The sequence below is a fragment of the Wyeomyia smithii genome, chromosome 3 (genome assembly GCF_029784165.1).
Source record: "Wyeomyia smithii strain HCP4-BCI-WySm-NY-G18 chromosome 3, ASM2978416v1, whole genome shotgun sequence".
NCBI lineage: Eukaryota > Metazoa > Arthropoda > Insecta > Diptera > Culicidae > Wyeomyia > Wyeomyia smithii.
In genome coordinates this window covers 71,934,677-71,959,561 of record NC_073696.1, presented here as the reverse complement: position 1 = coordinate 71,959,561, position 24,885 = coordinate 71,934,677, and the positions used below count along the sequence as shown (strand labels likewise).

At 38.2% G+C, this 24,885-nt stretch overlaps 1 protein-coding gene and 1 long non-coding RNA gene across 2 annotated transcripts; both read right to left on the bottom strand.

Moving 5' to 3' along the window:
* Positions 1–13,269: 13,269 nt before the first annotated feature.
* LOC129729371 (uncharacterized) lies at positions 13,270–17,913 on the bottom strand. The gene is made up of 5 exons (XR_008728668.1): positions 17,647–17,913; positions 17,459–17,589; positions 17,227–17,362; positions 16,289–16,449; positions 13,270–16,231 (listed from the first exon to the last, which is right to left on the bottom strand). It is a non-coding gene; the product is annotated as an uncharacterized LOC129729371 (long non-coding RNA).
* Positions 17,914–20,837: 2,924 nt separating this feature from the next.
* Positions 20,838–23,096, bottom strand: LOC129729369 (uncharacterized). The gene is made up of 5 exons (XM_055687893.1): positions 22,857–23,096; positions 22,601–22,791; positions 22,416–22,517; positions 21,324–22,354; positions 20,838–21,255 (listed from the first exon to the last, which is right to left on the bottom strand). Exons 1-5 carry the CDS (start codon positions 22,982–22,984, stop codon positions 21,109–21,111), a joined length of 1,599 nt encoding a protein of 532 aa, XP_055543868.1. The 5' UTR covers positions 22,985–23,096; the 3' UTR covers positions 20,838–21,108.
* Positions 23,097–24,885: the final 1,789 nt, after the last annotated feature.

The following is a 24,885-nucleotide window of genomic DNA, read 5'->3' as shown; positions in this document are numbered from 1 at the left end:
ATTTGAAGAACACAAATGATTATTTGACGAGTTTATATTTTCTCGTTTTGCGCTATAATCCAAAGTTAATTATCTTCATATACATGCATACTCTGACTATTATTACGTGTTTGCGTCGCTTAGTGTTTGGCTACGGTCATGCAGAACGCAAATAACGGCGCGATGCGATTCGGCAAGACGAAATCTGTTGAAATGTATAACTCTACTTCGCCTTAAAAAGAGCTGTACATTTCACCACGGTAAGGCGAATCGCATCGCGCCGGCATTCGCGTTCTGCATAACCGTAGCCTTTGCTCCGTTCCCGTTTAATGATGTCGTATTAAATGTGCATATTACAATTCGGCAGCACTTCAACTTCTCATTTGCACAAAATTTAAAAATATCCAATGAACTTCATTCAAAATATCAGACAAAAAGAAATTACAATACTGCCAATGAACGGTCAACGTTTATTTACTAGAAAAAATGACTGACACGCAAACAGCCAGGTTATCTTTCTTGTAAAAGTATTCTACTTCAACCTTGCGGTCGTGGCTTTGCATACAACCTTCTTGTGATTTTTTTTCATCTAAAACGACATTTACTCGAGAATAACTCTATCGACAAAATGGGACGTTTACTCTATTTCACTTGTTTTAGGGCAAACCAACCAAAAAGTGGGTACCAGAAACGCTGGTACCAGAATCAATGAGTGGTAGAAGGAAAATGTATGGAGTTTGACAGCCACAAGAGCCCCCTGAAACACTCAGAGGGAGAAATGAGCGGGGAAAATGTCATGAGCCAAAAGGATAACATAGGTAACATCACATTGAGGGGTATTGTAATCAGGTACAATAAGCAACGTGTTGATTATAAAAATCGATTGCGATATATTTCATTGCGATATATTTCATAAGAAAGTGCATAATGTAACATTAGTAGTTCACTTGAATGTAGCCCCCCGTTGTATATTACTCTTGCATATCACCCATACACACGTACCTATTGTTGGTAATGTAACCAAAAAGAAACTGATCAATAAACAGTACTGAAGTGACGCACATCAGAGTAACATGTCTTTCTTACATGGTGTCAGAATTGGAGAAACAACTCACAAATTGTTGTCTGTCGCATGAGTGAACTGATTTTAAATATTTGAAAGTGGATTGAGTGATTTGGCAGTCGAAATGACTGATCAAAAGGCTATGTTAGTGCAGGGAGCATTAATTAAGCCGCCGAAGCAATTGGTGATTGAAGAAAACATGGCGACAAAATGGAAGCTTTGGTGGCGGCAATTCCATTGGTATTCGGTGGCAACGGAGCTTTCGAAGAAACTAACCCAAACACAAGCTGCTACCTTTTTGAGTTGTATTGGTGAAGATTTTGTGCGAGTGCTTGATACGTTCGGGCTCACAGAGGCTCAAGAAAATGATATCGATGTATTGAAGTCCAAGTTTGATGCTTATTTCGTTCCAAAATCATGTCTCACATATGAACGATACGTATACGGAAAAATAACAGCACGGAGGAGAACAGTTCGATGCTTTTTTAACGCGTGTGCGTGAGCAAGCAAAGAAATGCGGATTCAGCATTCTTCACGACTCACTAGTGAAAGATCGTTTGATTGCGGGTATGATACACGAGAAACTGGTTCCACAGTTATTGACGACGCATTATAGACTTACAAAAAACTATCGATATTATACGAAATCATGAGCTTTCGCTGAGGCAGTCTCAGGAAATGAGATTACAGCCAGACGTGGATATCAGTGTAATTTCAAAACAAAGCGGTACAAAATGGCGCAATGTAGTGAAAAGTGAAGTTAATCCATGCAATCGGTGTGGGAGAGAACATAGAAAAGGTGCGTGCCCGGCATTTGGGAAAAACGTGCTTCAAGTGTAATCAGATGGGGCATTTCGCCAGTCAGTGCTTTGGAACAGCACTTAGTAGTGGAACGCGAAATAAAGCCGTGAAAACGATAAGCTGTGAACTAGTAGAAGAAGAACAGGCAGTACAAGAACTGTTTATTGGAAATATTGAAGATGAGGACGAGAGTGTCGAAGAGGCATGGTACGAGGAAGTAAAGTTGAAAAACAAAAAAGTACTATTCAAACTCGACAGTGGTGCAGCCTGCAATGTTATACCAATCAATATTTTTCGTGATCTAGGAGAAAAGCAATTTCCATCCAAGACCAAACGGCTGGTCTCCTACAGTAACCACAAAGTAAATGTGGCTGGTGAAACACACTTGCCGATTGTAGTGAGAGGTAAAACGGATGAAGCAGTTTTCAAGGTGGTGAATGGTGAAGTTGCTCCTATTCTTGGAAGGAAAACAAGTGTTCGTTTTAATCTAATCGCTAGGCTGGACCAGTTAAGCATGGAACAGTCGTTGTTTCAGGGGCTTGGCTGTGTTAAAGGATTCGTTTACGACATTGATCTAGTGGAAAATCCGATTTTCGTTACTGATCCACCACGAAGAATTCCTCACTCGCTTCGACAGGCAGTCAAGGAAGAACTTGATTCGATGGAAAAAATGGGTGTGATTCAGCCCATCAGTGAGCCAACGCCAGTTACAAACGCGCTGGTTATAGTCAGACAAAAAGGTAAGCTACGTATATGTATTGACCCATCTCAAGTAAACCGAAACCTCCTCCGTCGTATGCATCCCCCGTCGACAATAGAAGAAATTTCTGCGCGGATATGTAATTCCAAATTTTTTACGATATTGGATATGAAGAAGGGCTTTTGGCAAATACCAGTATCTAAACGATCCATGCAATATCTAGCGTTCTCCACTCCCTGGGGCCGGTACACTTGCAAAAGACTTCCATTTGGATTAGCTTCAGCTCCAGAAGTTTTCCAAAAGTTAATGAACACATTATTGGCGGGACTAGATGGCGTTGAGAGCTCTATGGATGACATACTGATTCATGCTGAAACGGAGAAAAAATTAAAAGAATTGACAAGCATTGTTCTGAAGAGAATCGATTCGGCCGGACTTAAATTAAATAAGGAAAAGTGTATTTTTGATAAAACAGTGGTAAAATTTTTAGGACACATCGTGACGCAGCAAGGACTTCAGGCTGATCCAAAAAAACTGCTAGCAATTCAGCATCTGAAACGACCGACTAACAGATTAGAATTACAACGCGTACTAGGGACAGTAAATTACGTGGGTAAGTTCATTGAGAATCTCTCAGCTGTAACTGAGCCTCTGCGGAAATTGTTGATCAAGGATGTTGAGTGGTTTTGGGATCGAGAACAGGAGGATGCCTTCTTGAAAATAAAGCAGCTTATGACATCATCTCCCGTATTGAGTTTTTATGATGTTAACGAGTCAGTAACGCTTTCAGTAGATGCCAGTTTTAAAGCGTTTGGTGCGGTACTGCTACAAAAAGGGAAACCCGTTGCGTACGCATCAAAATCCTTGTCTGCAGCTCAAGAGAATTATCCTCAAATCGAAAAGGAATCGGCTGCGATTCGCTTTGCATGTAATAAAATTCACCAATACGTCTATGGCAAAGAACTAGTAATCGAGACCGATCACAAACCACTTGAGTCAATCTCCAGAAAATCATTGGATAGAGCTCCTCCTCGTCTCAGAAGAATTTTACTCGACGTCATTCAATACGGCCCTAAGATTCAATACAAAAAAGGAAAAGAAATTCCATTGGCAGACATTCTTAGCAGGGATGTTGATGACAGAGATATTCCAGACAAAACAGATGAATTGGAAGTGCATGTCGTGCTTCAAATGTCCAAGTCCGCTAAAATAGAGTTAGAGAAAGAAAGTGCAAAGGATCCTGAAATTCAGCAACTCACAAAAATAATTATGTCTGGTTGGCCTGACGATAGACGAAAATTGCCCACTGAAGTACGCCCATACTGGAACTATCGCGACGAATCGTCATGCTATGAAGGCTTGGTCTTCAAATCACACCAAATTGTCATCGTCGGCTCTGACCTCTTTCACTTTCGGGGAGAGGAGTACGTTTTGATTGCAGACAGTTATTCAGGTTATTTTGATTTTGAACAACTCAGAGAAACGTCGAGCAGGTCTGTTATCAAAGTTTTAAAACGCTTTTCACGGAGTTCCTCGAATACTGTATACAGATAACGGCCCGCAATATTCTTCAAAAGATTTCGCCGACTTTAGTGAGCAATGGTCCTTCGATCACATCACATCTAGTCCTTACTTCCCATGAAGCAACGGTTTGTCGGAAAGATTCGTTCAAACTGCAAAAACTTTGCTCAAAAAGAGTTTCGAGAATAACACAGATGTGGACTTAGCCTTGCTTTTATTTCGAAATACGCCAAGGGATAAAGAACTAGTATCGTCAAGTCAACGATTAATGGGACATCGGCTAAGAACACCCTTACCAAGCACGCATAAAAGTTTAGAGCCCACTATTGTCGACAGGGTCTCGGAAAATCTTAAAGCAAAACGATTACAACAAAAGTTTTATGCAGACAGAGGAGGTAGGGAAGTTCCAGAGTTTACTGAGGCACAGCAGGTAATGGTGCGGAACAAAAAGTCACGAATATGGGAGGCAGGCGATATTGAAAAGAAACTAGTGCAACCAAGATCTTATCTAGTTAAACTTGCAGATAGTCAAACTATACGTAGAAATGCGCGGGACACCAAAGAATCACATTCGTTACCGTTACCGTCCATGGACCAGCATTCAACAGCATATGATAACTTCATCATCCAACGAAAAACTGTTCCCACACGGCGCCCGTCAGAAGAGACGATTGGAGACCAAGTTTCAACTGATCCAGCAGAGCAACAAAACGAACATCAAATCGAAACACGTACAAGAAGTGGCAGATTGATTCGTTCAAGAAGAGACGATAACTTTGAGTACTATTAGAAACTTGAAAGGGAAGATGTAACATTAGTAGTTCACTTGAATGTAGCCCCCCGTTGTATATTACTCTTGCATATCACCCATACACACGTACCTATTGTTGGTAATGTAACCAAAAAGAAACTGATCAATAAACAGTACTGAAGTGACGCACATCAGAGTAACATGTCTTTCTTATACATAAGAGACCACCCGAAAAAAATACCCTTTAAAAACTTTAAAAATTGCTGCTATTGTACATAGTTAATTTAACCATGTTTTTTATCTAAGTACATTATTTTACATCAAATATCTTTGTCCAAAACAATGAAAAACATTGTTTTTGCCATTTTTACCATAAAATGTATCTTAACAGCTAGGTTCATGAAAGCAAACATAAATTGACCTATTGGGGCGGAGAGACTCTATCATTTTTTTTATTGATACAGAGAATATCATAGGGAATGGTTGGTGTCTATTCATGTCGTCTGTGCTGGAATTCTCGCATGTGATTGGTTCATTGTACGTGTGAATTTGTCCTTGACACGTTTTATCGATTTACGATTTTTTTACGATTTTTATTTGCAATGAAAAAATAATGATAACTAGCGTATTACAAAATTGTTCAACATTTTATCTATTCAACAATATATTGGTTATTGTTATCCATCATGTGGTTATGCTGTTATTATCGTTTGAAATCCGACGCAACTTTTGCAAGTTTCATTTCCAATTTTACAGAATGCATACCAGTATAGAAAAGAAAGACGTCCCACGCCGAAAATTTATTGTAGCATTAAGGTCGCCATGCGGCGCTAGTGTACAAACGATTTATAACGCAATTCTCTTTGAGAGTTTACATGGAATTCCCAATTAATATTGTTCTTGCTTGGACGTCTGTCTGCGACATAGGCGCTTCTATGGCCTGAGTGATATAAACTGCCAGTTACTTTTTATCTTGTAACCAAAATCGACTAGGGTCGCGTAACCAAAACCAAAATCGACGAGGGTACGTGGTGCAGCGCGTAAAAAATGCGTCAACTCCGAAATCCGCGTAAAAACTGCTTTTATTCCGAAATCTGCACAAGACAAACTTCACTTGTAATATAAGTTTTTAAACAATTCTGCTAAATACTTTCGAACAAGACTCAACAGCAGTATCATTTCCATCTGCGAATCAAGATCAAGGCGAAATTCAATCTACCTTGAGGCACTTCATCCACGCTCTATCATTTCCTGAACGCATGTCATATACATGTTTTATTTGGCGATTTTCAACGTTGTTGAGAGTTTTTTTTGCGGAGCAGGTTGGACTATGGGTGCGGAGATTTTTGACGTTGGACTAACGTCTATATCGAAGTTAGGCACCTGAATTTGAAAATCTAGTAATTCAACCGGGGAAAACCAGGGAAAAGTGGTCAGGTTTTGATCGCTTATATATCAGTCATTTCTTTTCAGAATTTCGAGGTTTTGGCATCAACCGATCAGAAATTCTTTTACGGTTGAATTTATGTAACACAAATAACCTATTGTTCGAGATACACTATTGAAAAATTGATAAATCACATCGATTGTCTAAATCATACCGAGCAACCAATCACCACCTCTCTTCACAAGCACAGTCGACACTAACGGATACAACCGATCTGACTTTGTAAACAGTCTCACAGCTTTCAACCAATAACGAGCTCGCTTTCGGTAGCTGCAACAGGTGTTTCAACACCGTTTTAAAATGCTTCTTTTATCATTACCACTGAACAGATTCTAAACACCAATGGCTTGATTGATAGGGGAAATATTGCGCAAGATTGTCATATAATAATTCAAATATGTTTTCGATACTAAACTAGTTAAAAGTTGTGTTAAAAGTCGTGCACATTCAACCAAGCACAAGCTCGCTTCTTGTTTGCTCGCGGATGGATTTTTGCTTTGGGCTATATAATAGCCTGTGTCGTCTCATAGCAGTCATCAGTTAACAAGTTAGAGGCCACCAGGCCGGTCTTGTATAATCAGCAGCGGTGGCTGATTCCAGCGGCCAAACTGAGTTGCAGCAGAACCAGAGCGGTGGTATCAGGCAGCAGCGGCGGAGGTAGTGGGAAGCTGCATTTCTTCATTCAGTTCGGTGCTCCTTCGATCTGAGTTGGACCCCACCAGCGGTAATCCAATTCAGATATCGTTGAGTGAAAACGTTGGGTGTGTGTGCAGTGTGCACATATAGCGTATATGCATCTGTATTGCTATGACATTTGCGATGATAGGGATGGCGCTGTCGCGTGTGTATGGCTAGCTATAGCGTGTGTAAGACACTAGCATGTGTATAGCATATTATGGCTATTGCGTGTATATCTTCAGCGTGTGTACGGATAGTTATAGCTTGTGTGTGGATAGCTGCTGCGTGTGTAATGATTAGTTATAGCGTATGTATGGATAGTAATAGCACATGGTTGGATAGCTTATGCGTGTGTATAGATAGTTGTATCGAATGTATGGAAAGGAATAGCGTGTGTATGGATAGCTATAGCTACAGCGTGTGTATGAATAGTTTTAACGCGTGTTTAGTTAGTTATAGCATGTGTGTGAATAAATATAGCGGGTGTTTATCGAAGATTATTATTGTCATTGAAAATATTGAAACGTCTTAACGAACACAGTTGTGAATTTGATTCACATTTGAATTTACAGCAGCGATTTTAACTTCTTCAGCCAGTCTTTATTCATCGAGGAAAAATTACTACCTATGAATGATCAACACTTATTTACTAGAAATTTGATTCAGATCAAAACGGGTTCTTTTGAGTATCATAAGTTATTGGTAAAAAGAGTTGCAAGTTTTCTCAATGAGCATTCATTAAATTTTCGTTTTTGTTTCTCGGTGCGCGGTTTTGATTTTGTTTCTCGCACACAGAGAAAGAAACAAACTTGTCGCTATCGTGAAAAATAACAAAACAATTAGAAATGCTCTAAATCACAACTGAAGAAGTTAAGATATTTCAAACCTTGATAACAACTACCGAAAAACGTGTGATTGAGCTCTTGCTATATTGAGTTATTGAACCAAACGTTTTTTTTTCAAATACATGAAGTTATATGCTGGGCTGGAACTAACCTAGCATGAGTTTTATCGATTAAATGTCAAACAATTTTCAAATTTAAAATTTTCGGTTGAATCGTTCTGGGCTCCAATTTCAGATAGTTTCGTAAAGTTTGCTTTTTGCTTAGATAGGAAAATTTTACCAATTCGCTAAATTAAATGATTGTCTTGGTAGTGCAGCAAACAAAGGGTTGATTCGAATATGTATGAAATGACAGCGATTAAATAAAAGATATCCATTCTTTTAGTATATATTATTATTTATAACGTTTTAACGTCTCAGCATCCAGAAATGCACTGTTAGATAAAATTGCAGGAAATACTAGAGTTGAAATTCTCTCTATTATTTGTTTTAATGGAATATAAGAATACCGTAGTCCAACGTCATGCGGTCGTGTCTTGAATACCACCCTCCTACTTTTTTCTCTCCTCTCGGCTATCACCTGGAATTCGCGTTAACGGTGTTGCTGATATTTGTTTGGTTTTTGCATGCGAAAAAGAAGGAAGGAAATACTTTTGCTTTTGTCATCACGCACATTTTGACAATTACATATGAGTGTTCACGTAGGTGCGAACAGCCTTCAAAATCTCTCTCAACGCGAATAACCCGAATAACTTTTGACTCACTGCACGAAACACTGCGAAATTTATACCCCAGAAAGTGAGCACCTACAGTGACCGACACAAAAAAGATCCACCCCCAGTAAAACTTGTGTTTCTCTAACACACCTTTATTTCAATTTTTGTTAAATAAAAGTTAATCTTCTAACTACATTATGCTGGAGAAATATTATTGATTTTCATTTAAAAAACATTTGAATAAAGTGTTTACTTATTGGTTAGTTTTTTTAAGTATGACAGAAAAAAGGTCCACCACCATAATATTTTTTTCCGTGTATTTCACGTTGGTTAACCCCCCGGTATTGACACTTCAATGTTTTTGTTTGTCGAAAACATTTAATGTTTACTGAAACTACAAATCATGTGTAATTCATCTGAAAAGGCATATAGTTATTTTCCATATAGTTTTTCACATGAACCTTATTTGGAAATCACATAACGTTTCACAAATTAAATTGGATTAAATTCATTGGAATATTCACATGATTTTTATGTGAGAGTTTGATGAAAGTCATTATCGTAGAGACATAACCATTATGTGATTTTTAACAGTTGTTTTAAAATGGCTTATTTTTTTTTGTAATCAAATCAAACATTCCAGTAACAAGTAACAATGTGTGATTTTATTTATTGTATGCTATATACATAAAATTAAAAATATTTCATTAATCATTAAAACTAGGTTTTAAACGAAAGTAAAATAGCTCTTCAATTCTGTGTAACATTATTGGTGGATTCTTAATTTCTTCAATATCTATGTTTTCACAAGTTGGGATTGATTCTATTGCCTCGAAGCCCATATAATGCTCGTCGAAGTGACCTACTTTCCAGTTTTGAGTTATTAAAAAGTAACCACAATTCTGGTGAACGATTTCCACTTCTTGATACAAGCTCAAACCATTTTTACCATCTAACGCAATGAAACTTCCAGATTTATAAACAGTACCTTTATAGTTAATCTTTTTAGACATCATGACATCAAAACCATTGTTAAAGATAGTTAACTGGGCAATATCTTTGAAGTAATAGCGCAAACAAATATCAGTAATTTCAAAATTGTTATTCAACTCAACCTTTAAAAAATTCTCGTTTAGTAAATCGTAAGCAAACTTCATAGATGCTTTAACGCATAAAGTGTAACAAATGCTCTTGCATGACGACATGATGTGAGCGTATTGTTCGAAATTCTTCGAAAACACATCATCTGCTCTACAGGTCCTGAAGTTTGAATTACAGAAGGCTAGTGAACGACAAAATGGTGCTTCGGTTTTAAATCCTTATTAAATAATTTTTTGTACAGCTCGTGATGCATGGTGATAGCTTCCTGAAGCTTATCGATTTCTGTTTCTGTGAATGATCGTTTTAGACACATTTCAACTAGTTTTACTAACGCCACACAATAGGTCCAAACTTTATCTCCTCTTGGAATAAATCGACCCGCAATTAAAGGAAAGTAATGAATCAAGAAACGCATTTCGCTAGATGTCAATTTTAACAATACAGTTTTCCTCTTGTCTTTGCTGCTGGAATGACTTGAAATGTCAGGCATTTTTTGCAATTCGCTATCCAAGCAGTTTTTACTAATTTTTTTTCTCTGGTCATTGAAATCTTGTATGGTGAAATATTGTTTTTCATATATGTAAAAATTTAATATTTCTACCAATCCGTATTTGCAAATCCCGTTACTGAAAAGATCGTGCATTGCGTCGACACTTTTATTCTCAGTAACGTGAAAAGACGGTAGCTGATTAAAACTAGATTTTCCAGCGATGCCTGTTTCGCTCTGTTTGTTTTCTTCAACATCCTCGTCGTAATCTAGCCTTCTGCGTAAACAGTCTGCATGCTCCTTGAAATCTGATTTCAACAACTCTTTTGGTCTAATATTCTTCAAAAGATTTCGCCGACTTTAGTGAGCAATGGTCCTTCGATCACATCACATCTAGTCCTTACTTCCCATGAAGCAACGGTTTGTCGGAAAGATTCGTTCAAACTGCAAAAACTTTGCTCAAAAAGAGTTTCGAGAATAACACAGATGTGGACTTAGCCTTGCTTTTATTTCGAAATACGCCAAGGGATAAAGAACTAGTATCGTCAAGTCAACGATTAATGGGACGTCGGCTAAGAACACCCTTACCAAGCACGCATAAAAGTTTAGAGCCCACTATTGTCGACAGGGTCTCGGAAAATCTTAAAGCAAAACGATTACAACAAAAGTTTTATGCAGACAGAGGAGGTAGGGAAGTTCCAGAGTTTACTGAGGCACAGCAGGTAATGGTGCGGAACAAAAAGTCACGAATATGGGAGGCAGGCGATATTGAAAAGAAACTAGTGCAACCAAGATCTTATCTAGTTAAACTTGCAGATAGTCAAACTATACGTAGAAATGCGCGGGACACCAAAGAATCACATTCGTTACCGTTACCGTCCATGGACCAGCATTCAACAGCATATGATAACTTCATCATCCAACGAAAAACTGTTCCCACACGGCGCCCGTCAGAAGAGACGATTGGAGACCAAGTTTCAACTGATCCAGCAGAGCAACAAAACGAACATCAAATCGAAACACGTACAAGAAGTGGCAGATTGATTCGTTCAAGAAGAGACGATAACTTTGAGTACTATTAGAAACTTGAAAGGGAAGATGTAACATTAGTAGTTCACTTGAATGTAGCCCCCCGTTGTATATTACTCTTGCATATCACCCATACACACGTACCTATTGTTGGTAATGTAACCAAAAAGAAACTGATCAATAAACAGTACTGAAGTGACGCACATCAGAGTAACATGTCTTTCTTATACATAAGAGACCACCCGAAAAAAATACCCTTTAAAAACTTTAAAAATTGCTGCTATTGTACATAGTTAATTTAACCATGTTTTTTATCTAAGTACATTATTTTACATCAAATATCTTTGTCCAAAACAATGAAAAACATTGTTTTTGCCATCTTTACCATAAAATGTATCTTAACAGCTAGGTTCATGAAAGCAAACATAAATTGACCTATTGGGGCGGAGAGACTCTATCATTTTTTTTATTGATACAGAGAATATCACAGGGAATGGTTGGTGTCTATTCATGTCGTCTGTGCTGGAATTCTCGCATGTGATTGGTTCATTGTACGTGTGAATTTGTCCTTGACACGTTTTATCGATTTACGATTTTTTTACGATTTTTATTTGCAATGAAAAAATAATGATAACTAGCGTATTACAAAATTGTTCAACATTTTATCTATTCAAAAATATATTGGTTATTGTTATCCATCATGTGGTTATGCTGTTATTATCGTTTGAAATCCGACGCAACTTTTGCAAGTTTCATTTCCAATTTTACAGAATGCATACCAGTATAGAAAAGAGAGACGTCCCACGCCGAAAATTTATTGTAGCATTAAGGTCGCCATGCGGCGCTAGTGTACAAACGATAACGCAATTCTCTTTGAGAGTTTACATGGAATTCCCAATTAATATTGTTCTTGCTTGGACGTCTGTCTGCGACATAGGCGCTTCTATGGCCTGAGTGATATAAACTGCCAGTTACTTTTTATCTTGTAACCAAAATCGACTAGGGTCGCGTAACCAAAACCAAAATCGACGAGGGTACGTGGTGCAGCGCGTAAAAAATGCGTCAACTCCGAAATCCGCGTAAAAACTGCTTTTATTCCGAAATCTGCACAAGACAAACTTCACTTGTAATATAAGTTTTTAAACAATTCTGCTAAATACTTTCGAACAAGACTCAACAGCAGTATCATTTCCATCTGCGAATCAAGATCAAGGCGAAATTCAATCTACCTTGAGGCACTTCATCCACGCTCTATCATTTCCTGAACGCATGTCATATACATGTTTTATTTGGCGATTTTCAACGTTGTTGAGAGTTTTTTTGCGGAGCAGGTTGGACTATGGGTGCGGAGATTTTTTTCTCTCCTCTCGGCTATCACCTGGAATTCGCGTTGACGGTGTTGCTGATATTTGTTTGGTTTTTGCATGCGAAAAAGAAGGAAGGAAATACTTTTGCTTTTGTCATCACGCACATTTTGACAATTACATATGAGTGTTCACGTAGGTGCGAACAGCCTTCAAAATCTCTCTCAACGCGAATAACCCGAATAACTTTTGACTCACTGCACGAAACACTGCGAAATTTATACCCCAGAAAGTGAGCACCTACAGTGACCGACACAAAAAAGATCCACCCCCAGTAAAACTTGTGTTTCTCTAACACACCTTTATTTCAATTTTTGTTAAATAAAAGTTAATCTTCTAACTACATTATGCTGGAGAAATATTATTGATTTTCATTTAAAAAACATTTGAATAAAGTGTTTACTTATTGGTTAGTTTTTTTAAGTATGACAGAAAAAAGGTCCACCACCATAATATTTTTTTCCGTGTATTTCACGTTGGTTAACCCCCCGGTATTGACACTTCAATGTTTTTGTTTGTCGAAAACATTTAATGTTTACTGAAACTACAAATCATGTGTAATTCATCTGAAAAGGCATATAGTTATTTTCCATATAGTTTTTCACATGAACCTTATTTGGAAATCACATAACGTTTCACAAATTAAATTGGATTAAATTCATTGGAATATTCACATGATTTTTATGTGAGAGTTTGATGAAAGTCATTATCGTAGAGACATAACCATTATGTGATTTTTAACAGTTGTTTTAAAATGGCTTATTTTTTTTTTGTAATCAAATCAAACATTCCAGTAACAAGTAACAATGTGTGATTTTATTTATTGTATGCTATATACATAAAATTAAAAATATTTCATTAATCATTAAAACTAGGTTTTAAACGAAAGTAAAATAGCTCTTCAATTCTGTGTAACATTATTGGTGGATTCTTAATTTCTTCAATATCTATGTTTTCACAAGTTGGGATTGATTCTATTGCCTCGAAGCCCATATAATGCTCGTCGAAGTGACCTACTTTCCAGTTTTGAGTTATTAAAAAGTAACCACAATTCTGGTGAACGATTTCCACTTCTTGATACAAGCTCAAACCATTTTTACCATCTAACGCAATGAAACTTCCAGATTTATAAACAGTACCTTTATAGTTAATCTTTTTAGACATCATGACATCAAAACCATTGTTAAAGATAGTTAACTGGGCAATATCTTTGAAGTAATAGCGCAAACAAATATCAGTAATTTCAAAATTGTTATTCAACTCAACCTTTAAAAAATTCTCGTTTAGTAAATCGTAAGCAAACTTCATAGATGCTTTAACGCATAAAGTGTAACAAATGCTCTTGCATGACGACATGATGTGAGCGTATTGTTCGAAATTCTTCGAAAACACATCATCTGCTCTACAGGTCCTGAAGTTTGAATTACAGAAGGCTAGTGAACGACAAAATGGTGCTTCGGTTTTAAATCCTTATTAAATAATTTTTTGTACAGCTCGTGATGCATGGTGATAGCTTCCTGAAGCTTATCGATTTCTGTTTCTGTGAATGATCGTTTTAGACACATTTCAACTAGTTTTACTAACGCCACACAATAGGTCCAAACTTTATCTCCTCTTGGAATAAATCGACCCGCAATTAAAGGAAAGTAATGAATCAAGAAACGCATTTCGCTAGATGTCAATTTTAACAATACAGTTTTCCTCTTGTCTTTGCTGCTGGAATGACTTGAAATGTCAGGCATTTTTTGCAATTCGCTATCCAAGCAGTTTTTACTAATTTTTTTTCTCTGGTCATTGAAATCTTGTATGGTGAAATATTGTTTTTCATATATGTAAAAATTTAATATTTCTACCAATCCGTATTTGCAAATCCCGTTACTGAAAAGATCGTGCATTGCGTCGACACTTTTATTCTCAGTAACGTGAAAAGACGGTAGCTGATTAAAACTAGATTTTCCAGCGATGCCTGTTTCGCTCTGTTTGTTTTCTTCAACATCCTCGTCGTAATCTAGCCTTCTGCGTAAACAGTCTGCATGCTCCTTGAAATCTGATTTCAACAACTCTTTTGGTCTGCGGCAAAAGCGACAGTAAAATGTAGCATGAAATCCACTAGAAAACTGCAATAAAGTGTGTATACCCAAGTTATCGCCCTGAAGTAAACCTAAAACGATTCTTACATTTTCTAACTTTCCATCAATATTTAATTGTATTCCTTTTTCTTCGAATGATTTAAAGTCCTTTAATAAAACAGTGATAAGTTTGTTAATACAGTTATGTTTCATATCAGTTTTTTTTAACCATACCGGCTACGAATATGTTGCAAAGCTTTGAGCTGAACTCAGATGGAATTGTGGGAAAATTATAATAAATACCACAAACAGAATGTCTGTTAGAGTGGGAACTTTGAGAGTCATTAATCTCAAACTCGTCTGCATAAAGCCAAAGAGGAATGACTGAATCTCCCTGATATTTTTGACGTACTTGTTTCCATTTAGAGCCATTTACAAAATTGCAAATTTTTCCGGAGCTTTCTAGTTTTTCTGCGTTTTATAACATTATACTGAATGTTTTTTTTTAGATTCTAAAAATGATTTAATTTGAAATTTAAGGGGCATTTTAATCATGTAACTTTTATTTATTCCAGTATCTGTATCACATTCCATATCTATCTCTTTCGATTCCAGCTCTTCTTTGTTATTTATAATTGTGATAGATGGTAACTCAAAGCGGTTTGTATTTTTCAAATGATTAAAAAGCTTAAAATCAGAACTTACGGAATTAAAAACATTTTTAAGATTTGAAATATAATTTTCATAATAAAAATTTGCTTCTGCATCAGGTGGTATCATTTCGAACATTAACTTTATTTTTCTCTGGATATCGTATACGTCTTTTCTACTCATGTTAGCTTTCGCGTGTAAACTTAAAATTAATGCTAGTGCTGATTTGTCGATTCCATTTAGTCTGTCTGTCGATTCGACTACTGGATTACTTATGTCTACTTCGCTTATTTTCTGTCTTTTAAAATCATTACTCTCATTAGCAACTGATACTAACGGACGATCGACGTGCAATGGTATTTGATTGCATTCTTGACTGATTAGTTCCTCGTGGCGAAATGTGTTTTTTGAACGGATATTGTTTGGAAAAAGTTTGTCTGCATGAAGGCACGGTGCATCTGTAGTGATGATTTACGGGAACTCTATGGAAATCTCTCAAATGTGTAATATATTCAGCGGCTTTGAAAGATGTGTTACATTATTCGAACATACATCTAAACATTCTCGGTAGAGGTGCTTTCCACTAGAGCAATAAAATTATTGAGCCTGCTAACACTGGCGTAGGTCTCAGGATGTTCAATGTTGTAAGCGAAGGAACTTTTAAAATGCCAAACGAGTTTTGATATCTTCGAGTACTTTAAACCAAATGTGTGTGTGGTTTTGATCAGCACGTCGATGGCCCTTGTAGCCGTTGGTAACTCGAAGCAGAAATCCGGATGATGCACATAAAATCTTCCGGTTAGAGTGTCCAATCCTGTTCTGACAACAACTAGCTTGGGCTAAATCGGAAGCTTTTTATCCGCATATAATTTATAGGTGCATTTCAACTTCGTAGTAATTTGGTCACTAGAATCTACAAATATTATCGAATCCTCCTGAGCCTCGTAAATCGTTGGCTTGAACTTTGTAGAAACAATGTTTGGTGGGAGAACAGTACTCAGTCCAAGTAAAAGTGCACACAGCTTGGTATCTAAAACAAAAAAATAAGCAACATTTAAAACAAAACATAAAATGTAACATTCATCACCTTGGTTAATATCGCAGTTGGTTAAATATTTCAATAATCCTACAGCTGACGGATCGGCGGCTTTTTTTTGCGATGAATGAAGAAATAGCGGCTGTTGCAGATTCCAGCTTCTGCACTCCATTGGATGCACCGATGTTTAGAAATTTGTAGTCAATATCAATCTAATAAAAAAAAAAGATAAACATAAAAGAAACAAATTTAGGGTAAGGGGGGGCAAGATGGGTCACCTAAGCCAAATTTTCAATATCGCGTAACTGAAGATAGTTTCGGTCTACCTTTCAGATGATTATTTTGAAGTTATGTATATTTTATTAAATTATACTAGAAAATAACAAAAATCAAGTGTTGGTTCGCTTTTACAGAATTTTTAGAAAAGGTTGTTTTTATGCCCTGTTATACCGCCGAAGGTGTTAAATTTTTGTCGACGATTGCCTTCTGCAGCATTTTGTAGAACTTCTCTACTGTCGGCTTATTAAAACAATGAAAGTTTTTTCCGTAGTGACAACACCTTTTACGTCGAATCTAGCCTTAAAACTGAAACGTTAACATTGAAAAATCAGCTGTCGATGCAAACTATACTGCCTCGTCTTTGGTGACCCATGCTGCCCCAATCATTGATTTAGTTCACGATTGTGATATTCATTTATTATTTTACATTTATTTGCTTAAAAGCATATTATTAAGTACATCATGAGCAAAACTGCTGCCGCAATAAAGGTTTACTTCAAATTATATAGCGTACGACGAGAGAACACGTTTTTTTCAAAAGTGTGAATCGCTTAAGAAACTTAGCAAAAAAAATATTTTATTTATTAAAAACAAGCAATATGCAAGCATGAACTATGAACACGTGATACATAGTCGAAAACACGTTACACATCCTGCAAAATTAGTGTCATCACCAAAAAAGTTATTTCAAGCTCAGAAACGGCACTGACCCATCTTGCCCCACATTAATCTATCTTTATCTGTTTCGATTTGGCCACTAATTTGACTTGCTTGGCCACTGTTAACTGCAACAGGTATTTCCGGAGCCGCCAGATCACTTAAAAACACTTTCGATACTGTTAATTTCTGTGGAGAATAATAAAGATGATTGTATATAAAGTAGCAGTAAGTTTTCGTATTGGGATTAGAATCAGTAAATATTATAAGAAACGAAAAGCTTACATTCCGTGTTCTCCACGCCTGCACGAAGTCGTAAAAAGCTTCGCAGCTCCAAGCAACATTAGTCTGGTTAAGATTTTTCCTAAAATCGTCCGCCGTATACACCAGCAGCTCGTAGAAGTGAATTCCGCAGCCTAGAATTAGAAAAGATTAGTATTTTCAGCACTCCAACATTTGTTATTAATAATTACGGCTCAAAATTTCGAGAGATTCTTCCGAAAAACCTAGATCAGAAAGCAACTCTTCTTTTGTTGACGCCATCTTGAAGCACTGTGACAGGGGAGACAGCAATGAAATTTTCACATCTGCAAATCACATAACTTTCAATTGTCAAAACGCGTATCGTTGAATGACATACAGTTTATCGTTTTGACAGATGAGTGTTATCGTAAGGACGCAATAACATGTATGTGTTTTTCACATGATATTTATCGTTTACATATGAAAGGTATGTGATTTGCGTTAGTGAAAAATTATATGCTGTATTTGATGAATAGTATGTGATTTCTCTGTTCAGAGAGCGCGTTAGACAACTTCAAGTGTTGATTAGAGCTGATTATAAAGCTGTGAGATATGACAGGAGGAAAAATTTCCATGCAGGTCCGAAACCTTATTGTGCGTGATGCTAAGCGTGGCGAATCTCAACGGAAAATAGCGGAAAAATTGAGAGTGAGCCTTGGAGCAGTGCAAAATATCATAGGGAAACATAAAGAGCTCGGTAGTGTTGCTTAGAGTGCCTCTATATAACTAGAGTGGCGCCGTGTCATCCAAAGTAACGCTGGTAACACTAGTAACACTGAACATCCCAACTAACAATTTTGTTGAGTAACGGCTTCTCAAGCTATAGTTCAGCCGAAACCCGCTTATTAATAGCTCAATAAACTGCAAATCAAGGCATATCAAGAAAGATCCACGCACAACCGTGCGAGTCATTAAGGAACGGTTGGATTTGATGATCTCTGGCTGTACCATTCGACGACGCATAGCAGAAAAGGATTTAAAGAGCTATTTTGCTAAAAAGATACCGATGCTTAGCAAAAAGAACAAAAATAAACGCCTCCTCTTCGCCAAAAACCACATCAACAAGCCAGTGTAGTTCTGGAAGCAAGTCATCTGGTCAGATGAGCCAAAATTTGAGCTCATCAATAAGAAACGGCGACTAAGAGCTTGGCGGAAAAGCGATGAGGGGCTACAGGATAGACATCTTCAGCCAACAATGAAGCACGGCGATGGGAACATTATGGTTTTGGGCTGTTTCTCGTGGTTTCGTGTAGGAAATTTGTGCGAAATCAAGGGTATAATGACGGCAGAAGTGTACATCAACATTTTGTGTGAGAATTTGGAGGAGTCGATGCTTAAAATGGGACTGGAGAATAGTTATAGATTTCAGCAAGACAACGACCCAAAACACACAGCGAAGAAAACACGTGCATTCTTTCAACCCGCATCAAATCAATGGAATGGCCACCCCAGAGCCCCGATTCAAACCCAATTGAAATTCTCTGGGTCATACTAGACAACAAGGTGGATAAAACGGGGGTAACAAACACACAAACATATTTTGCAGCCATACAAAAGGCTTGGGACGACAGCATCTCCGGAACCTCGTTGAAAGCATGCCAAAGTGTCTTCAATTGATAATAGAGACCAAAGGAGGTCATATTAACTACTAGTAGTTTGTTTTGATTCGTTTGAAATATTGTTTTGTTTAAAAAAATGAAGTGGATCTCTTTTTCTGTCATACTTTCAAAAACTAACCCAAAAGTAAACATATGTTTTTTAAACATTTTTAAATAAAAATCAGTGATATGTCTAAAGAAAAATTAAGTTTGGAGGAAAACTTTTCTGTTCCATAAATTTGAACCATAGTAAGTTAAAAATAAGAACGAGTGGGTTCAAAAAATTATACTGGATACTGGGGGTGGATCTTTTTTGTGCCGGTCACTGTAGGTAAACAAACAGCTGTAAAAAATCTTGCAGCGGTCACTTTCCGTTCCGCTGCAACACAATAAGTGATTCGGATTATAACCTATTTTTTGTATCAAAACAGGCTAAGGTCTCGAGGCTAAGCTGGGAGAAGTGTTGTCAAAATAGATCATTTTACGAACTGACAGATGTCACGGATCCTGCTGATATTGATGCTGCTTTTACGTGCGTTATGTCAGCGGTTCCGAGCTTTCTGTCAAAATTTCATTCATGAAATGAGTTCAAAAACGTCTCGTAAAATGGTCTATTGGCGCATGGGAGAAGTGTTGTCAAAAGTGGACAGCTTCACTTGTTTCGCTAGTCAGAGTCGCAGCGCTAGTCGGACTAGCGGACTCCTGTTTTATGTTCTAGCGACAATACAAGACGCAGCGCGAACACGACAGCAGATGGTGCTAGAATTACTACCATACCGGTATGTATCATCCGAACGATGATTTTATTGAAAATTTGTTCGAAGTGTACAAAGTTTTGGCAGCAAATAATGGACAACTGTCATATCGCACGTAGAAGCAACATCGCTAGATATCAGCAAATACACGGTATCCTGTGGCTTCGGTAGCAAATTCGTCTATTTTTGACAAACAGTGATAAATAAAATAAAAAATTCTATCAGTTCGTGAAATGATCTATTAAAAAAACTGTTATTGCTATGAGGCTAAACGCTAGGAGGCTAGAGACCAGCAGGCTACTAGAAGAAATAAAAACTATTTCTGTCAATTCGAAAAATGATCTGTTAAAAATATAATGTTCGAATCCCACCGCCGACATAGGTGTCGATGGTTGTGAGGTGGCGTGATCCACTCACAACCAACCCAACTGGTCTAGATGGGTTTAAAAAAGGTCGGGTTTAGGTCTGAAAACCTGAAACCCGACTATATCAAATAAGCATTTTTGTAAGATAATGATGTCTAACTTCATGCAACTGCAAAAACACTAGCATTTCAATACCATTCGAGGCCCAAAGCTTCAGGGCGGCCTCAAATTGGTACAAAAAATTTACCCCTCAAAAAAAATCTCGAGTTCGGGTCGGGTTCGGGTTTCACAGTTTCGGGTTCGAGTTTCACAAAAATAAAATTTTCGGGTTCGGGTCGGGTTCGGGTTTGATCGAGAAAAAAAGTTTCGGGTTTGGGTCTGGTTCGGGTTTCAACCGAAAAAAATTCGGGTACGGGTCGGGTACGGGTTGGAAAAATGCCAAACCCGACCATCTCTACTAGCAGGCTTGAGACTAGGAGGCTGGAGGCTAGAAAGCTGGAGGCTAGAAGACTAGATGCTAGGAGACGAGAAGCTAAGAGGCTAGAGGATAGATTCTAATCCTTAAATTCTTTAGTTAATGAACTTCTTTTTCAAGAAAAAAGAAAAGGTGAGAGGAAGTGAGAGTTTTTAGTTTAGTGTATGCTTTCATCGCTTCCAATTTGCTCTTTATTGATACAATAAGACATAGTTGTGGTGTGAACAATTATCACATCAAAATAATTTTACATTCGACAGTGAAAAAAAAAAAAATGAATGCCATGTGTCGCAGGTTCTAATTCAAAATATTGCTGTCACGATAATGGACAAGTTCGCTATCGTTGTGGGTTAATTGCATATAATCGTATAATTATCGATCGTGGTGAGGTGCTGTAAAACTACCCAAATTATGAACAACTCTCCATTTCCGTTTTCATTCATCCCATATATTTTTGCTTGAAATCGTCAATCTGTGCCATAACAAAATTTGTTAAAGTATCAACTTTATCTAACATTTGTGCATTCGTCATATGAGGCAAAGCACTCAACGATCTCGAGCCAGTCCATTGGTTTGGAATGTTGACCTGTTTGAATAGAAAAAATGCCAAGAAATTGAAAAAAAAAATCATGAAAACTAATTAAAATTACTTACCTTGTGTCGTGCGATGGATCGGAGAATCAAGATCAGGACATAGAAGACAAAGTAAAGGGTAAAGTAGAGTGGGACATACCACAGCGTACGACTGATGTAGTAGTAACTGTAGTTTTTGACACGTGCGGTGCCAGGTGATGGTGGTGGTGGCGGCGGTGGTGGCGGTGGAGGTGGTGGCGGTGCTGGCGTTGTCGTCATAATCTCGTCATAGTGGAAGTGATGGTGATCGTGATCATCGAAAAAGTACTCGGGATAGTGATCATGATGATGATGATGGTGGTGGGGATCGAATTGGAAAGGAAAGGAATGGTCGGATGGCATTGGTGGAGGACCCGGAACCATTGGTGGAGGACCGGGAGTCATGGGAGGAGGACCGGGAGGCATAGCTGGAGGGCCACTCATACTCATCATATTTGGTGCGGGATTCTGCATTGGCATCGGCATAATGTTTGCCATTGGCATGCCCATCCCGGTGGGGGGACTCGGTGGTAGGTACTGACTATCCGGGCCCACCTGAATAGTTCCGATCATGTCGTCATTGTCCGACGGTGGGGCTGAATTGGATGGCGCTGAACCAGAATCTGATTGGCCTGCTGGAGGAGGCAAATAGCTTGAGTATCCGTTGAATTTTAATGGTCCACTCGACGGAGGAGGAAGATAGTTTGAGTTGATGTTTGGAGGAAAGTTGTACAGATCGGGAGGAGGGATGTATTGGTTCGACGAAGGACTCGACATGGGTTTGGAACCTGGTGGAAGGTAGCTAGTTATTGGACTGTCGTAGCTTGGTGGTTTGCTCATAACAGAAGGGTAACTGGTGTCACTGTTTGGAGGAAATTTATTTAGATCTTGTGGTGAAACTGGTGCCGAAGTGGGTGGCGCACTCATTGGAACAGGAGTGGGTGCTACTATTATAGGTGGTGCGGGAGGAGCCGCTGTCGGTGGAGCAGGTACCATTGCTGGAGGCGGTGGAAGAGGAGGAGGCGATGGTGCTGTAGGTGGTGCTGGAGATGACGAATCATCTAGAGCAGGATCTGAAATCAGAAAAGTTGGTCAGTACGAGTCGTTGGGAAGTGAACAGTTTTTTGGAATTACTATCCGGTTTTTTGTACTGATATCCTTGTTGTTTTTGTTTTAAAATTTTGTAAATTGTGCCACCATATGCCTCGCCAGGAGCAAATCGATCCATTGCAACATCTGCAATATAACAGCGCAATATAACTTCTCCACTTAATATTAATGAAGCACGATTAAATGAACAATATTGTCTGTCTACTTACCCTTATTTGATAGTCCATTATTATTAACTAACTGACTGTCACTATTACTAGGATATACGATATATTTCGGTGTCTTGTAAGAATCTTGATAACTAGAACTTTTATATCTAACCGGTTTTGTCAGAAGTTGACCAAATGGAAGTTGATATCGTCCTCCACCGGAAGATCTCCCCACTTCAGTATCCTTTGAACTAAAACGAGTATCGACTGTTAGGTTGCTTACGTTACTGATCATAATTTATCAACTATTTACAACCTTCCGATATTTCGGGTTGAATTATCACTGTTTTTGGAAATTTTCGATACTGACTCAATGTTAATTTCCTCTCCGCTAGTTACAGAGCACATTCCCAATAAAAATGCACAAATTATTCTCGTTCTCATTTTATAATTTATGATCGTCAGTATACAACACCAGAAAGGTCGCGTGCTATCGTCCACTTCCGGTGGACGCTATTGTTACACTGCGAGTTCCGAAATACGTCCGTGTGGTTTGTCACCTTCAAATTTAATGATCGCTTGTGCTAGAATACCACCGATAAAGACGTGGAATCTGGGTGATCTAGATAATGGAGAAATTTCATTTCACCTTCTGCCGGAAGGGTGCTGTGAATCGGTAGAAAATCGTGATCATCTTGTCTGACCATCGATCGCACCTTGCCTCCTTTAGCATGTGGGTTATTACTAGTAGAGTAAACGGCTCGCCGCAGGTGCTGTTTGTTTGTCTAAGTGTCACACCTCGAGGCTGATTGCTCGAGGTGAGTCGTAGAATTTCAATTTCTTCTAACTTTCGCCAAAAAGTGCGTCTTAAGACACGTTTTTCTCACGGATTTACAAAACCGTTCCGGTTTCATTCATATTAACTGACTTTATTTGATAGTTATGATCATATTAATTCATATATAAGTATAATTGTTATAATATAATAATTGTTAGAAAATATACAGCAGGTGCTGAAAATGATTTTCATACAGTTTTCATTAAAATAAAAAAAACAGCTTCAAAGAGAAAAAAAATCGGTTGAATCATCGAGGTGTAAATAAATTCAATAAATGTGAAGGGAGGGGCGCGGTTCGACCCCACAGTTTTCTAGCTTAAGCCAGAGATATCACTATTCGCATATGTCAACTGTTTAAATTTAACGAAACGAAGACGAAAAAATTGAACAATATGTTTGTAAGCGACAATAAAATGATGCACTGGAGCACGCCTTCCCGGATACGCCAAGTATTTTTTTTCTTGTAGGAGCTTAAGACCACTGCTACCATTATTTTTTCTTCATCTATAGTTTATTTGACACGGCACAAATACAATTCAATGTTTAACGGCGCCAATTATATCTGGTAGCTTACTTTCTAAAGTATCTTAATAACTAAAAGCAAATTTTTTATCCTCGCTGCCGACTACGAGCTGAAACTAAATCTAACTTAAAGCTAGAATATTTTGCATTAAAAGCACAGGTTTGCTGTTTGATGGTTTTCATTGCCATAGGTAAGCAGCATATTAAATTTGTTCCGCTGCTGGGCCAAGATATTACGGACTGGCATTTTGGGTTGTTTCCATCGGGCCTTGAGAGTATCGTGCGGGTCTGATTGCTGTTTCCGGATCCGGGGTCTTAACGTGTTCTTGTCGTTTGGTTGGATGTAGGCGGAAGGGGATAGGACTAAACTGGGGCGTGAATGGATTTCAGGAAAACGTATATAAGGGACATGTAGGATAGGTCACGGCTCGCCAAGACATCACGAACAGGAACAGCCGGCTGCCTACCTTCGGCCTGCAGGGAAGCTATTAATCTAGACCTGGCGTCACGGTGTACAGGGCATGACCAAACAACGTGCTCTATGTCGTGATAACCTTCACCACAGGCACAGATACCACTCTCCCCGAGCCCAACACGACGGAGATGCGCGTCAAATCTATAGTGATTGGACATAAGCCGGGACATCACGCAAATGAAATCCCGACCTACATCCAACCCCTTGAACCACGGGTTCGTCGATACCTTGGGGATTATGAAATGTAACCACCTTCCCAGTTGCCCCTTGGTCCAAGAATTTTGCCAACTGATGATCGTATTCTGACGTACAAATGCGAAAAATTCATTAAAGGCAATTGGTCTTACATAAATATCACCGTTTGTTGCGCCCACCTTAGCCAAAGAGTCCGCTTTCTCATTACCCGGTATCGAGCAGTGAGAAGGGACCCACGCTAAGGTAATCTGAGTAGATTTTTCGGATAAAGCACTCAGATGTTCCCGTATTTTCCCCAGGAAATACGGAGAGTGC

What these genes read in the sequence shown, in the direction of transcription:
- LOC129729369 (XM_055687893.1), bottom strand. Translation starts at nt 22,984, where the DNA reads ATGAGAACGAGAATAATTTGTGCATTTTTATTGGGAATGTGCTCTGTA. An exon ending in TAATGGACTATCAAATAAGG is followed by an intron (nt 22,518 to 22,600) that starts GTAAGTAGACAG and finishes GTTATATTGCAG; the next exon opens with ATGTTGCAATGGATCGATTT. An exon ending in GATCCATCGCACGACACAAG is followed by an intron (nt 21,256 to 21,323) that starts GTAAGTAATTTT and finishes CTATTCAAACAG; the next exon opens with GTCAACATTCCAAACCAATG.